Consider the following 14,670-nt stretch of genomic DNA (forward strand, 5'->3'; position numbering starts at 1 on the left):
AAGAGGCTGAGTAAATGAGGGGGATGTCTGGCACAGTTACTCCCTGTAGCTCACTGAGAATATCTTTGTGTTACTTCCTTAAAGGGCTGAAGTCAAGGAGGATGAAGTCCCTCGTGAGAGGAGTAAGACCCTGCCATCTTTCTCAAGACAGGTTTTTGCTTTAGCCAGGTACTTGTTTCCTATTTGTTTCTGTATACACTTTGCCCTGACCTGCCAGCCTCAGTTTCCCTAAGAGCAATGGGCTTACCAGGGCTCTTCTTCCATCTCTTGCTGAGGCAGCAGTCCTAGCTCTCCAATTCCCAAAGCAGAGCACTACAGGGAAGAGGGGATGACTTCAGGAGATATTCAACACTCAGGCCCTTTTGGCTGACCTCTCCTATGCACTGAATCATTTTCTTTCACCTCTCATCTAGTTCATGAGAAGTAGCATGGCCTGGTGGAAAGAGAGCAGGCCTTGGAGTCTGAAAAATCCTGGGCGCAAGGCCCATCCTTGCCTGCCACATTCTGGCTGCCCCTCCCCAAGGCATGTCACTTCTCAGTGGTTCAGGCCACTCTCAGGGGTGAAAAGTTATAAAGAAGGTGCAGACCTGCTTTGGTAGAACAGGTGCCCTTCCTGGGTGCTTCCTATACCTATGAAATCACAAGAGGGGATGGGCATTCATGGATTTAGAGCCATGTCTGGCCCATTCCCTCATTTTGCATGAGGACACTGAGACGCAGAGGGGTTAGGTGCCTTGCTCAGGTCATCCAGCCCCAGGCCCTCTATCTCCAAACCTAGCCTCCTCGTTTGAGGACATGTCTCCTCTCCCCTGATAGAGTCTAAAATCTGAGAGCAGTTAGGTCTCCTCGTTCATCTCTATATCCACCTGAGAGAAGAGGCTTTACTGTGTTTCTCGAATCTTCCACCTTCTCTGGCAGTTTTGCTACTATCGCATTACATTGAGTGTACACTTTTAACAAAGCTGTACACAATAGAAGTTTAGGGTTTGTGCATTTCACTGTTTTTTGTTCTTTGTACATTGAAATGTTGGTGTTTGTTGGTGTTGCTGAATTTGTAATGAAAAGGAAAAATTGAAATGAAAAATAATTTTCAAAAAGACTTTCACCTCTCTCGTGGCCCTTCCTTGCAGAGCTGTCTCTAGCTCCAGGGGGTCTCTGTGTGTCTTCCTATTCCTGACCTCTCTCCCTTTCTCTCCACCTCCCAGTGGTTTAGGGGCCAGCCAGGTTCCTAATAGCTCCAGCTCCAGCAGCATATGCATGTGGGTTTGGTGAAGAAGGTCTGATTCTTCTCTCTCTTTCTCTGTGTCTATCTCTCTGTCTCTCTGTCTCTCTCTGTCTCTCTCTCTGTCTCTGTCTCTCTCTCTCTGTCTCTTTCTCTCTCTCTGTCTCTCTATAATATATATATATATATGTATATATATCTCATAGTTCTGATTCTAACAGAGACAGAGCAGACGGCTCACCTCGGGCTGGAAACGTGTCCAGGAGTCTCTTTTCATCTCCCAGAGTTCAAGAGTACAGGTAAAGGAACTGTTCTGTTTCTCTGTGTCTAAAATGAGAATAGTAATGCCCATCATACCTTGCTCCCCCTCCCAGAGTGGTTGTAAGGATCAAAGAAGACGAAGCAGGTCCAGTACAGTGTGGCTATAAATATAGTTATTATTGTAGGCTGACCACTGTCCCCAGGGTCATCAGCTTTGAGAGCAGGACACAGTGTCATAGGTGTGCTCCTGCATACAGGACCTCCTGTACCCCTTCCTCCACATCTTGTTTTCTGTCCTCTGATGCCCAAGGCTACTCTGAGCTCTCATTATTCCTTCCTGTCCCTTGTAGTTTCTGCCAAGGCGGGGGGGGGGGGGGGGGGGGGGGGGGGGGGGGCTGGGGGGTGAGAGGACCAAACTGTACCTTCTTGGCCTGAGTTTCTTTAACCCAGGCCAGGTACTTAGGCTTAAAAGCCTTGGCTGCCAGAAGCTCTCCGCCCCCCCATCCCTTCTTCTGCCCCATCCCAGCCCCTGGTTTTTTGTTCTCAGAGAGGAGGCTATTGATTGTCTACTGGCTCCAGGTTCCCTTGACTTGAGGCTCCAACTCACCTCTGTGGCCCAATTTCAAGGCTGACCTGAACTCTGATTAAGGTTGGGCTGCTTTGGCCAAGCTATTCCTGCTCAGATGCTAGTCATAATGAGCCTGACCTAGGTGACCCACCTACCCTGCCAATACTAGGTCAGTGTGATTGGTTAATATCTATCACACCATTCATGTCTTCTTGCAATGGTCTCCCTTCTGCTGCGATGGGGCTGGCCTGAAACCATCCAGGAGCCCACCTTATACTGCTAAAAGCTCCTCCAGAGGAGCTGCCCATTCCCAAGGGGCCCCATTCTAAAGACCACCTGTGCCTGATCTGTCAAAAGGGAGAGGCCATGGTTTTGGTGTTAAGGCCAGGCTTAGGGGAGGGGGACTGCTACCCACTTGCACACACCTATGCTGGTGGAACTATAACACCAGAGATCTTCAAATAGAATCCTAGGGGACCAGGCCCAGGATCTCCCATTGATCTCCTGTGGAGATATGCAGTGAGGCTGAGTCTAAGCTACCATGTCATTGCAGACTCATCCTTCTGATGAGCTGATCCTACCTCTGGCTAATAAGCACAATCATAGCACAGAAGGTGTCTGGGAGGAACACCACCACTGTCCTATTGCCTTACCAGAAAGTCAGCTCACTGGTCAAGTACAACCAAAACACTTCCAAAAAGGAAGACTGGTTTCCCCACATAGAACAAAGGCTTACTAGGGCCACTTCCTATTGCCACACCTAAACAATGACTGACTTACATCTACTTGCAATAGTGATCACTCTCCCTTACCCTTTATTTCCCTAGCTGTGTGTTGCCTCCACATGATTAAACAGCCATACATTTATACATGGCACATTTCTTCTATTACCCTCACTCTTGTGGCTCCTTCTGAGTTCCCCTAGTTACCATGCTGATACCTCCCCTCCCCTCCTTGTACACACATACACTCTTATGTACTCACAGCCCCATGTGTTGTCCTAACAGCTCCCCCTTTAATCTACTTACAGACATATATACACACAGATGTGTTCCTTTGCCCTCACCCACCCTCACATACAAAAAAAGAAAAAAAAAACAAGAAGGGGAATAAGATAGGAGAGGCTCACAAAGGGGTGATGGTGGTGAGGAAAGCTTAACCAGCCCTGTTGGACCCCTGGTAGGTTCATATTTAGTGGAGAGGCTGGCCCCTCAACATGATAGGCAGAGAGACTTAATTTCCTGAGCTCTCCCACTAAGGATCAGTCTCTGGGGAAATGACTCAGATATGGCTGATGTGGTCCAGAAAGCCAATTTATTCATTTCCAAAAATAAGCGTAATTGCCAAGCAGACCAAGATGTTCTTGTCGGGTGGCCAGCCTGTTCTCACCCCAGCAGGGAAGTCACATTAAAACCTGGAGGCTACGTGACAAGGAAAGAATCAGAGCAGAGGGAGCTGGGTGGGCTCAATAGATGTTTTCATCGAGCTGTGGTCGCCTGATAAGTCCCAGTAGCTACTGTCGAGCTGTTGCCATAGAGATAGAATACCATCTCTAGACTCAGAGAGTAGTAGGTAGATGTGGCTGTGCTGCAGGCAGGCCTACATTATATGATAGAGTAAAAAACTGAGACCCAGAGAAGGGCAATGGCTGTTTAAGATCACATAGATAGTTGGAAATCAAACCTTGACTGGAAGCATGTTTTCTGACTCCCAATTCAATGCCTGTGTTGCCTCCATCTTGAGAAAGGCTTCTTACCTTCTACCTACCTACTTCGAAGGTTTAGGCCATTTTGGTAGCAATTCTGAAAAGGGGGGTAGGGTTTTGAGCATCATAGAATCTCAGAATTCTATGGGACCTTTGAAGTGATTTAGTCTAGCTACCTAACACAGAAATCTCTTCTGCCACATCCCTAATTAGTGGTCATTCAGCCTCTGTTAAAATAATCACAGGGAGGGACACATTACCATTCTGTAAAACAGCCCACTCCTTTGGCAAACAGTGATAATGGTCAAGCACCTGTGCCTTATGTTGCGCTGAAACTCATTCTTTCTTGAACTTCATTTGAATTCTGCCTTCCTGAAGCCAGTTTGAAGAAAACTCTCATGTCCTTCTGACATTTGCTTTTCTCCAAACTAACCATTCTCTAACCCTTCAACAGGGTCTCCTATGACAATACTTCTGGTCCCCTCCCCTATCCTTATCAACCTCCTCTGGAGGTCCTCCATCTTCTCCCTTCAAAAATATAATGTGGACTTAGGCCAGAGAGGGGAAAAGAGGCCCCCATTCCAAGCCAGCTGCAGATGACTGCTGATCTATCTGCAGCTCCTAGAAAGAACTGGTTTTCTGTGATCAAACAGAAGGCAGGTGCATTCTTCCTCCCCCACCTAAGTTTGGAGAATCTCTACCAGCAGGAAAACACAGGGAATCCTCATTGAAGGGATGCCTCCAAATGCCGCCTCCAGGAAGCTGGCTCTCAGAAACTGGGAAGTTGAGTTGTTCAGAACCATTGACATGTGTCTAGGGGAAAACAGTGCTGACTGTTCTCCAGAAGGATGAGGTCTCTTGAGAGTTCCCTCAATCTCCCTGGTGATTGATTGCAGGTGCTAGCCATCTCTGGCCCTGTGTGGTAGTTATAGTAAAGTTATAGTAAAGACTTCTTAGTCTTCTCGTTATTGCTGTTGTATTAGAAAGGTATCTTCTGTCCAAGATAGGCCTCTCAAAGATTTCCCATGGCTTTTTCTTTTTCTTCTGTAATGATAACAAATATTAACGAGGAGCTATGATTCATTTTATAAAAATCTGACTAATGCACAAATCTCCACAACAAATCAATTGTCTAAAGTGAAGTGTGCCTGTAAAACAAGGGAGTAATTGGAGTAGCTTTGGGGAGGGGCGTGGGGGTTGGTTCTGATTACCATCATCATTACCCTTTTCAAAAAAAGATAGTAGAACTACAGTGTGAGAAAGGCGAATGATAATAAACAGAAATGACTCTCATTTAAGAATTTACAAAGCCCTTTCCTCAGAACAACCCCAGGAGGTTTGTAATATAGGCATCCCCATTTTAAGACTCAGAAGAGGGAAGTGACTTATTCAAGGTCAGAGAGTTAAACCAGGCACCATCATGATTTGAACCCAGGTTCCTCTGACTGCAGACCTAGCACTCCCTTTTCTGATGAGTGGTTTTCACTGGATTTTCTACTGCCTTAATGGCAACTGTGATTGCTCTCTGGTCTTTTGATCAGAGCAACCACTCAGACTCACACTTGAGAGGGAACATTTGTGAAAAGCTAGTCTGGAGGAAAGAGAGTTGACTCACCAAGGCCATCCGTGACATGGGGTGAATGTGAGGCAAGTCAGGAATAACCACAAATTCTGGGATCAGAGGTCCAGAGAGCTGGAAGAGACCAAGGAGATCCTCTAGTCCAGAGGAGGAAATGGGGTCTAGAGTGATGAAGCAACTTTCCCAAGGCTACCCAAATGCTAAAAGAATCACAAGCAGGATTTGAACCTGGGTCCTCTGATTTCAGACCCATGCTTTTGCCCTGTACCATGTTTTCATCTAGCCCCAACGCAAAGAGTGGAAAGACACATGAGTGCACTGGAAAGAATATTGGATTTAGAGGTCAAAGACCTGGGTGTAAATTCTACTTTTGACTCTTACTTCCTGTATGAACTTGGGCAAGTCTCTATCTCCTTAGGTCTCTGGGACCTTTGTGACCTCTGAAGTCCCTTCTAGTTCTGAATCTATGTTCTGTGGTCACCATAATTTGTGGTAGAATGAAGGGGGATTGAATTACACTTTCTTTTTTCCTTCTGTAGTGGAAAGAGAGAAGAAACTCCCACTCATGACCCCAAAATGGAATCTACTCTTCTTGACCTTTCCCCAAAGACCAGTCATAAGAGGTAAAGTGGTGGTGATTGAACAGAGGATGTGAGCTGGCTGTCATAAAGGAACCAGAGAGCCCATCAGGGGCTCATCTCTGCCCCCTTAACATGCATCCTGCATTTCTGCCATTTTGATGTTAACCATTGCCCCTTCCTTGCCACACACATGTATGTGTGTGCATATGGAGGAATGGGGAGTGTTTTGTCAGGAAAAGACAGTTAAATCCATCCAGATCCTGCTGTATGCTTCCTTTATGGTCCCTCTGCCCCATGCCCAGAATTATGTTCCTTTAGCAGGTCAAACTCCCAGGCTAAAGACAATGTTGGTTCCTCCTGATAGATTCTCAATGAAGTCATGACTTTCAAGTACATTGGCCATTTTTTTTTCCTGGAAGGCAATTGAGGTAGAGTAGAAAAGGTCCTAAGCTGGGAGTCAGGAAACCAAGGTTCTACTCCCAGCTCTGCTACTCAATGTGACCTTAGGCAAGTCACCTCTTCTGGGCCTTGGTTTCTTCCAGTGTAAAATGGATGAGTAGGCCCTGATGTTTTTTTACATGGTATCTATGCTCCTCTGATGGAACAGACTCTTGTCTGTGAGGATCATTGAGACTTATTTGAAAAGATCTGTGGAAAACGCATTGCAGGGGTAGAACAGGGTATATGCTGCCAGGTGCTGTGTCCCCTGCTTTTGAGACTTCAGTGGTATTGTTTCTTACATGTTCAGGGCTCTGTGTGTGTGTGTGAGCGCACATGCACACATGTGTGTTCATGCATGTGCACACAGGGGCGGGGGGTGGGGAGTGGAGGGAGATGACTAGCACCTAAAAACAAAGGTTTAAACGAATCTCCGAAGAGCTTTTGGGGAAGGCGAGCTGTCCACAGGATAGTAGCAACCTTTTCCCTGAAAGGAAGCAAATTGTTTCTTCTCCAGAACTTTCTTGGAGTATAAGGAAAGAAACATTTCTGGCGCTAGAGGGGACATTCCGAGAGAAGAAGACAAAGATTTCTACCCCGATACTGACAGGTAATGAGACCCAGGGGTGTCCTCTAATCCTTCCAGGTTATCCTGAGTTGTGGCCAATTTCACGGCTACTCTGCACCACGCCCCTTGCTCCAAGCTAGCTTCTGGGTGTTCCTGCTGATGCTCCTTACAGAACTGAAGGAAACTGTCCATTGAGAGTTGGGTTTTCATGGCACATTTGAGTTCATTGGAGAAATGAGCATTTGTATCCCTTCTCTCACTCTGGGTGTTCCCCAAGGCTCTGCTCTGGTAACTTATCTTTCTCACTTGGTAACCTCATCAGTTCCCATGAGCTTTATTACCATCTCAAAGCAGATGATCCTCTTTATTTATTCTTTTTTGAAATTGTATTTATTATTTATTCTCTTAATCCCTTTCTTGACCTCCAGTCTTGCATCACCAACTACCTAGTGGATATTTTCAACTGGATAGTTTTTAGGCCTCTCAAAATCAACCTGTCCAAAAGACAACTTGTTGCCTTTCCCCTCAAACCCTCCCCAGTCACCATCAAGAGCACCACAATTCTTCCTGTCACCCAGGCCTACAACCTCGGCATCATCTTCGACTCCACTTTCTCTCAGCTCTCATGTCTAGTCAGTTGCCAAAGCCTCCATTTCCACCTGCATCACATCTTTCACATGTCTCCTGCCACCACCCTAGTTAAGGTACTCATCTCTAGGCTGGACTGCTGCAGTCGCCTTCTAACTGGTCTCCCTGCCTCAAATCTCTTTCTGTTTCAATTCATCTACCACATAGCAGCCAAGGTGATTTTCCTAAAGCTCATCTCTTTGTCACTCCCCTACTTGAGAAATTCCACTAGCCCCTTATTACCATTAGGAGCAAATATGAATTCTTTTTGCATTTAAAGCTCTTCACAATCTGGCCACAACCTACCTTCTTGGCCTTAGTAATCATTACTTCCCTTCACACACATTACAGCACATTCACACAGCCTTCTTGTTGTTCTTTATCCGTGGCACTCCATTTCCTGTTTCTCTGTTTTTGGGGTTTTTATTGGGGTGTTTCACACTGGCATTTACCCTTCTTGCCTGGAATGCACTCCCTCTTCACCATTACCTCTTACAATCTGTAGTCTCTTCCCAGAGCATTTGGCTCAAATGCTACCTTCTATGGGAGGCTTTTCTTGCCATACCCAACTGCTGGTACCTTCCTCCCCTCATCATCTCGTACTAATGTGGTATCTGTGTCCATGTTATCTCCCCCCAATAGAATGCAAACTGCTTGAAGGAAGGGATTGCTTTGCTTTTGTCCTTGTCACCCAGTCCCTGGCTTCTGGTGTATAATAAATGCTGGGCTGGTACCACTCTAGCCCATGATACTTGATGAAATTGCACCTTGGGAGTGAGAGAACCTGAGCATTGCAAAGCTGGCAAAGACCATTATTAGACATAATCTTGTCCAGCTCCCTCATTTGACAGATGGAGAAACCAGGGCCTGGAGCAGGGAAATGCTTTGCAATCAAATCATATTTCAGATTGCCCAATTATTGGCAAGAATCCCATGACTTGTTCCCCTAGAATCCCAGGATAGTATCCAGCTCATTCCTGACAATCCTGTCTACAGCCCAGTGTTTGAAGACCCTCTCACTTCCCCCACCAGTGAGGGAAAGCTCATTACCTCCCCAGGCCATGCATTCCACTTTCAGAGAGCTCTAATTGCTAGGAATTTTTCTTGATATGGAATCTAAAACTGACTTTGCAATTTCCATGTGACCAGATGCTCTCTCCCACCACTATTTTGTATTTAGCTGAGCCAGACATTTCAAATATGAATTGGAACTTGGGTCTGGAATGACCCCCAATTTCCAGATGGGGAAACTGAGACACTCATGAGTGCTGCCACAAGGAACTCAGTCTCTAACTTCTCATGCTTAATGTTTTAACAGTGGGTACTTGTGGCTAGGGGAGACCAGATGTAGAGTCCTGAGGCTTCTAATGGGTCTTTGCTTCTGACAGATCAAGTACGTGGTCAATTAACAGTACCCATGGCTCCAGTGGTTCACAAAATGATCTGGATGAAATAGAGATTACCTCTAAGAAAGCGTAAGTTGTTCCAGAGCTCGACCTCTTCCCTGGTAAGTGCTGGCCTTAGTATATAGTAGCATTCATAGTAGGGGAAACAGGGCAGATGAATGAAACAGTCCAGGCACAGGAAGGTAGCCCTAGGAGAGCTCTTAGAACATTTTGCAAAGGCCTTTGAGACCAAAAAGCAGTAGAAACCCATTGGCCCTTCAGTTGGTTTGATTCCACCCTTCCACAGTGGACTATGGGCTGTGTTGCAGATTCCACAGTAGACCTAAGTGGATGCTGCTGACAGAACCAGACATCCTGGTTCTTCAGCATGGACCTCAGCATTCCTTCAGCTGACCCCAAGTCCTGCCTAAAGGGCTCAAATATCCTTCTCTTCCCATGCAGATCTACCTTCAGCTCTGTCCAGCAATACGTCAATAGAATTCAGGGAGGAGGCTATGCGGGCCCTCGTAACCAGCAACCTGTTAAAGCCAATGAACCCAGGTGAGGGGGTTACAGGACTCTATGGATCAGTAGAATCTGGCCTGTCAGGACCCTTATTTTACTGTAGAAGAAACAAAAGCTTAGAGAGGATGAGTGACTTACTCAAGGTCATACAGTATAACTGATGGATAACCATGACTAGAACCTAAAGGGAAAAAAGTGTTTATTTTCACTGTAGTTGATCTCATTGCATCAGAGCACAGTATTTGTTACAGTGAGTCAAATTCACATTCAGTCTGATCAGTGTATAGTCTATTGACAGCAGAACAGTGAGGATGCTCTCATTTTCCAAGCATTAAGTGTGCATATCATGATGTTCTAAAGGAAACATTCTTCCAGGCATTTTCAGCAGTGACAACTTACAGTCATATCGTGCATCCATGAGTTGTAGAGCATCAATAGCATTCCAAATGAAACTGGAAAATCAGGTATTTGGATTTCATCAGCAGATCCTGGCAGCTCATAGGATGTAGTAGAAAGGTCAACGAACTTGGAGGCAGAAGGGCCTGGGTTCAAATCCTTCCACTGACACTTTCTAGATATATGACCCTGGGCAAATTGGCTTAACCTCTCTGGGCCTATGCCAACTTGAATATGGTATCTGCTTGCCAGTTGTGCTCAGATATGATGTTATTCTGTAATGTGATTATTAATATGATTAAGTAATCTGAAGTGTCATCAATTTGGGAGTTTGTGCTAATGATATTTGTCCATGCCATGTTATTCTCTTCTGTGTCCTCTCCACCGTTCCCCAGTAATAAGCAATTGGAGGCACCATTGTTACTGGTGTGACCTGAGAAACTAAAAAACCATTCTAGCCCAAAGCTAGCTTGTCATAATGCCTGATATTCAACTATTAGAGATTCATTCCTTTGGATTAACTACAACATAGATGTCCCTGCCTGGGACACTAACTAGAATGTTAGCTCCCTAAAGAGGCTATTTCTTTTTTCTCTCTTTTGTCTTTGTATCACTAGCACCTAGGACAGTGTCTTGCACATATAGGTGTTTAATATGATTGATATTGATTGATTTAATATGATAGTTGTTGAATTGCATTTCTGAATGCCTGGACAAATAATTTTCCTTTTCTGAGTCTCAGTTCAGTTATAATATGAAGAGCTTGGATCAAACAATCTCCACCCATTAAGAAAGCCATCAGTAGCTAGCCCTTTAAATCCAAATTAGTTCACTCACATGGTTTGAATGGCTTATATCTTACAGATCATTTGGTATCTATTCTCCCACTGGCCCCCCACAACTCTTTAAACTACCTAAAGGCAGGTAATACTATCACCATTATACAGATGAAGAAAACAGACTAGATCCAGGAACTGACTTACCTACCCACAATCACATAACTACTAAGTATGGAACTGGGATTTGAATAAACACAGGGCTTTTGCTCCAAATCCTATGTTCTTATGTAAAAAAGCAGAAGCAAAATAACTCCCCACCAAACATTCAAACAAACCCATTTACCAAGTATATTCTACCCCCAAAAGCAGGTGATCAGTTCTTAACGGAAAGGAAGGCTCTTTGTCCCTTGCCTTTGGTATTAGGTTACTCATGTTGACCACTGGATTTGGCCTGAAGTGTGTTACTCCTTCCTGGGGGAGAAAGGGATTGACTACCTCCACTCTGCCTCATTTCCTGTAAATCTTGTAGCATTTTCCTGAATTCTTCACATTTGTCATTCTTCATGTTCAATTCTCAGTTTATTTGGTGTTTGTTCAGTTTTCCAGCCATTCCCCAACTGATGAGCATGTATTTTGTTTCGAGTTTTTTATCACAAATTATGCTGCTACGAACCTTTTAGACATATGGGTCTTTTTTATCATCAGTAACCTCCCTAGGATGTATTCCCAATAGCAGAATCTGAGTCAAAGGTATATTTAGTTACTTTTCTTGGATGGATGGATGGATGGATGGATGGATGGATGGATGGAGCATTTATTAAGAATTTAGCTATATACCAGGCACCGTTCTAAGTGCTAAGGATATAAATACAAGCAAACAAGATAGTCTCTGCCCTCAAGGCGCTTACATTCTAATGAGGAAAGATAACACATAAAGGTACTAGAAAATGATAGAGGAGAAAGGAGGTATGGTATAGAGATCTCCAGGAGGTTGCATGAAGTCCTAGTTCTAGGCAATAGAAGGCAAAAGAAACTACTGTCCCAGGGACAGAGTCCAAGATTCTGGTGGGGGAGGGCAGATGAGTAGGAGGACTTCCTTGGGGTATAGAGTCCCAGAACTTACTTTTCTTGGATAATTGCAAATTGTTTTCGACAATGTGTGAACCAATTCACATTCCTACCAACACTGAATTAGCATGCCTCTCTTCCCACAGCCCCTCTATTAATGAGTTCTTCCATTTTTTAGCACCTTTGCTAACTTAATGGATTGATTTATATTTCTATGATCAGTAATGATTTTGAACAGTTTTCTTAGGTCATCATCCATAGTTTGCATTTATTTTGAAAACCATCATGTAATATCCCTTGACCATGTACACATCTAGTAGCAATGTTCCAATGCTCTTTGCCCACCATGTCACCTCTGCCTCTTCAATTGTGAATGGAAGTGGAGAGAAAAGGGGGAAACAATTAGATGGCACCAGACACTAGCCAGGGAGGATACACTAGACCTGCGTTGGTTCTGCATGACTGAGCACTTAGGCACTTAGGGTCTAGAGAGATGAGAGATATAAGGAGATAGGATGGCCAGCCATCTCCTACTCCCTGACCCTCAGGTCGTCCAGTAGACAGTAAATGAATGTGGTATCTTATGCCATCTGAAGATGACTTTGCTATAGGGTATTTAGAAAAGAGTTTCCCCTGGAATGAATCTCAATCTGAGACCAGTTGGCAGTGGCATTTACTTTAAGAAACATTTCGCTAAAAATCGCTCTAAATCAGAGCCTTTAAGGCACAAAATAAATGTCCAGAGAGGAATCAAATATTTGTTACTCTGGTGCATGTTTCCTTGTCTTTAGCCTATCTGATCTGTATTCTCAAGAAAGCAATATTCAAGAGATGCCTCTGGTTCCATCTGTGCCCAGAGAATACAGAATCCCCTTTTGGAATCTGACAAGGTAGATTCAAGGTAGAATCTCCCAAAATGAGAGAGGCATTTATCTTAGTCTTCACTGCTCCAGCTCTCCTAACCTCAGCCAACCATTTGATCTCTGATGTGACCTTAGAGCCATAACAACTTCTCACAGGGAATCAAAAAGACTTTTTTCACATGAACAATAAACTAACTTTGTTTCCTACTGAGAGCCCTATCTTCTAAACCCAGGGAAATGGAGAAACATGGAAGGAGAAGTATGTTAATTACACTTCCCAGATGACTGCTCATCCCAACTGCACTCTTGATTCTGTGTGACCCTGGGTAGATTACTTTGAGCCTCAGTTTGTTAAGCTACAAAATGGGGGGAAATGACACTTTATTGAGTGTTTGGGCTAGAAAGAGCCCTTGGAGATCATCCACACTAAACCCCCTCGTTTTGTATGTGAAGGAAACTGAGGCTTAGAGAAGGGAGATGACTTGCCCAGTCCCATCATTTTCATCAATCCTTATAACCTGCATTTCTACAGTGCTTTGAGGTTTGCCAAGTGCTTTATATTTCTTATCTCATTTGATCTTCACCATAACCCTGCAGGTAAAATACTATTATGAAATTAGTAACAAAGACAGAATTCAAACCCATGTCTCCAGACTCCACGTTTCACATGCTTTCCAGTACATCAGACTTCTTCCTTGTTCTATACCAAGGCATCTTAACTCATGTAACCCAATATATGCCAGAAAAATATATATATACCCAAAATGTGCATATGAAATTGTATTTCAATAGACATTTCCACCTGAACTACAAAGATGGGCTCTCCTGGCGGGACAAAAACTTACTTCCTCAAAAATAGTTCTAAATAGTGGGTCTTTAAGATTCTCTTTAAGACCTCAACATGGTATCATACTGGAAGAGTACTAGAATTGGAATCAAGAACCATATACTTGAATCCTGGCCCTGTCCCTGACTCAGGGTGTGACACTAGGCAAGTCACTTTCCTTTTCTGGGCTTCAGTTTCACTGTCTGTGAAATGATGGCCGGGCAAGTTTGTCTCTAGGGTCTGCCTATTCCAGCTCTAATGTTCTCTGCCTCAATTAGAATAACATATAGCTAGAAGCGAGCATGATCCTTGCTTATGGGATGCATGCCTTCATCCCCCTCTCTTCTCCCCTGTCCTCTTGGTATGCCATGTATGTATCTATTTCCACAGTGTCCCCAAGCCCTGGTGCCATTACCCAAATACACAGATCAGTCAGTCAACCCACTGACAATCTTTTATGAAGGTCTAGACCAGTAATTCTTCACTTGTCTGTATTCTGGGCCCCTTTGGTTTAGTAGGTCTACTGAAGATCCTTTCAGGACCCTTTCTCAGAGTCATGTTTGTAAATCATTGAAGATTAGCGGCTAGGGAACATGTAGTGAGTACCCTCTGGCTCACTTACTTTTCCAGAGCCAGGCCAGCTCCTTAAAGATGTAGCCATGGAAAGTGACTTCCCATTCTAGTCCACAGGCTCCTTGAAAGCTATCGACAGAGCTCTCAGTCTAATGTGTGGTAGGTTTTGGGGATGCAAAGACAAAACCAGTCTTTGACCTCAAGAAGCTTACATTCTGTCAAGAGAGACAAGTACATGAATAAATATCTACAGAAAAATAGCAAGCACTAGTTTGAACACAAGGGGCTTTGGGAGAGAGGACATTGGCAGCAATCTTGGGGATTAGGAAGGGCTTCATGCAGAAGACAGCACTTGAGGAAGAGATCAATTTTGTGAGGTGGAGGTAAGGAGAAATGGCCAGGACAAAGGCAAAGATGGGAGCTGAAGGACCATGTGTGAAGAACCGAAAGGAAAGGCTGGTTTGGCTGGTTCACAGAGTGGAAGACGAGGTAGCATGATAGCTTGGGGCCAGCATGTGAAGGGTTTTGAAAGCTGTCATTTTAGATCCAAAAGGGAGCCAGTGCAGTTCATTGATTAAAAAGGCACCAGGAATTGGATAATTGGAGTAGAATGTTAGAGCCACAAGAGCCCTTTGATAGCAGCTCAGCTAACCCCTTCATTTATTTTTACTTTTTTCTCTTTTTTCAATGTGTAATTAAATTATTT

The 14,670-nt window shown here is 44.3% G+C and overlaps 1 protein-coding gene across 2 annotated transcripts in view; it reads left to right on the forward strand.

The window, feature by feature from the left end:
• The window catches only part of ZNF185 (zinc finger protein 185 with LIM domain), a 61,961-nt gene that overhangs the window by 31,833 nt on the left and 15,458 nt on the right, over positions 1 to 14,670 (forward strand). Inside the window, exons 10-15 of one of the 2 annotated variants that reach the window (XM_072627105.1) lie at positions 85 to 168; positions 1,444 to 1,521; positions 5,875 to 5,958; positions 6,872 to 6,964; positions 8,938 to 9,024; positions 9,397 to 9,495. In XM_072627105.1, coding sequence (XP_072483206.1) covers positions 85 to 168; positions 1,444 to 1,521; positions 5,875 to 5,958; positions 6,872 to 6,964; positions 8,938 to 9,024; positions 9,397 to 9,495 — 525 coding nt within the window. Of the gene's footprint in view, positions 1 to 84; positions 169 to 1,428; positions 1,522 to 5,874; positions 5,959 to 6,871; positions 6,965 to 8,937; positions 9,025 to 9,396; positions 9,496 to 14,670 lie in introns of both variants that reach the window. The other variant, XM_072627104.1, reaches the window with a different exon arrangement.

This window comes from Notamacropus eugenii, chromosome X (genome assembly GCF_028372415.1).
Source record: "Notamacropus eugenii isolate mMacEug1 chromosome X, mMacEug1.pri_v2, whole genome shotgun sequence".
NCBI lineage: Eukaryota > Metazoa > Chordata > Mammalia > Diprotodontia > Macropodidae > Notamacropus > Notamacropus eugenii.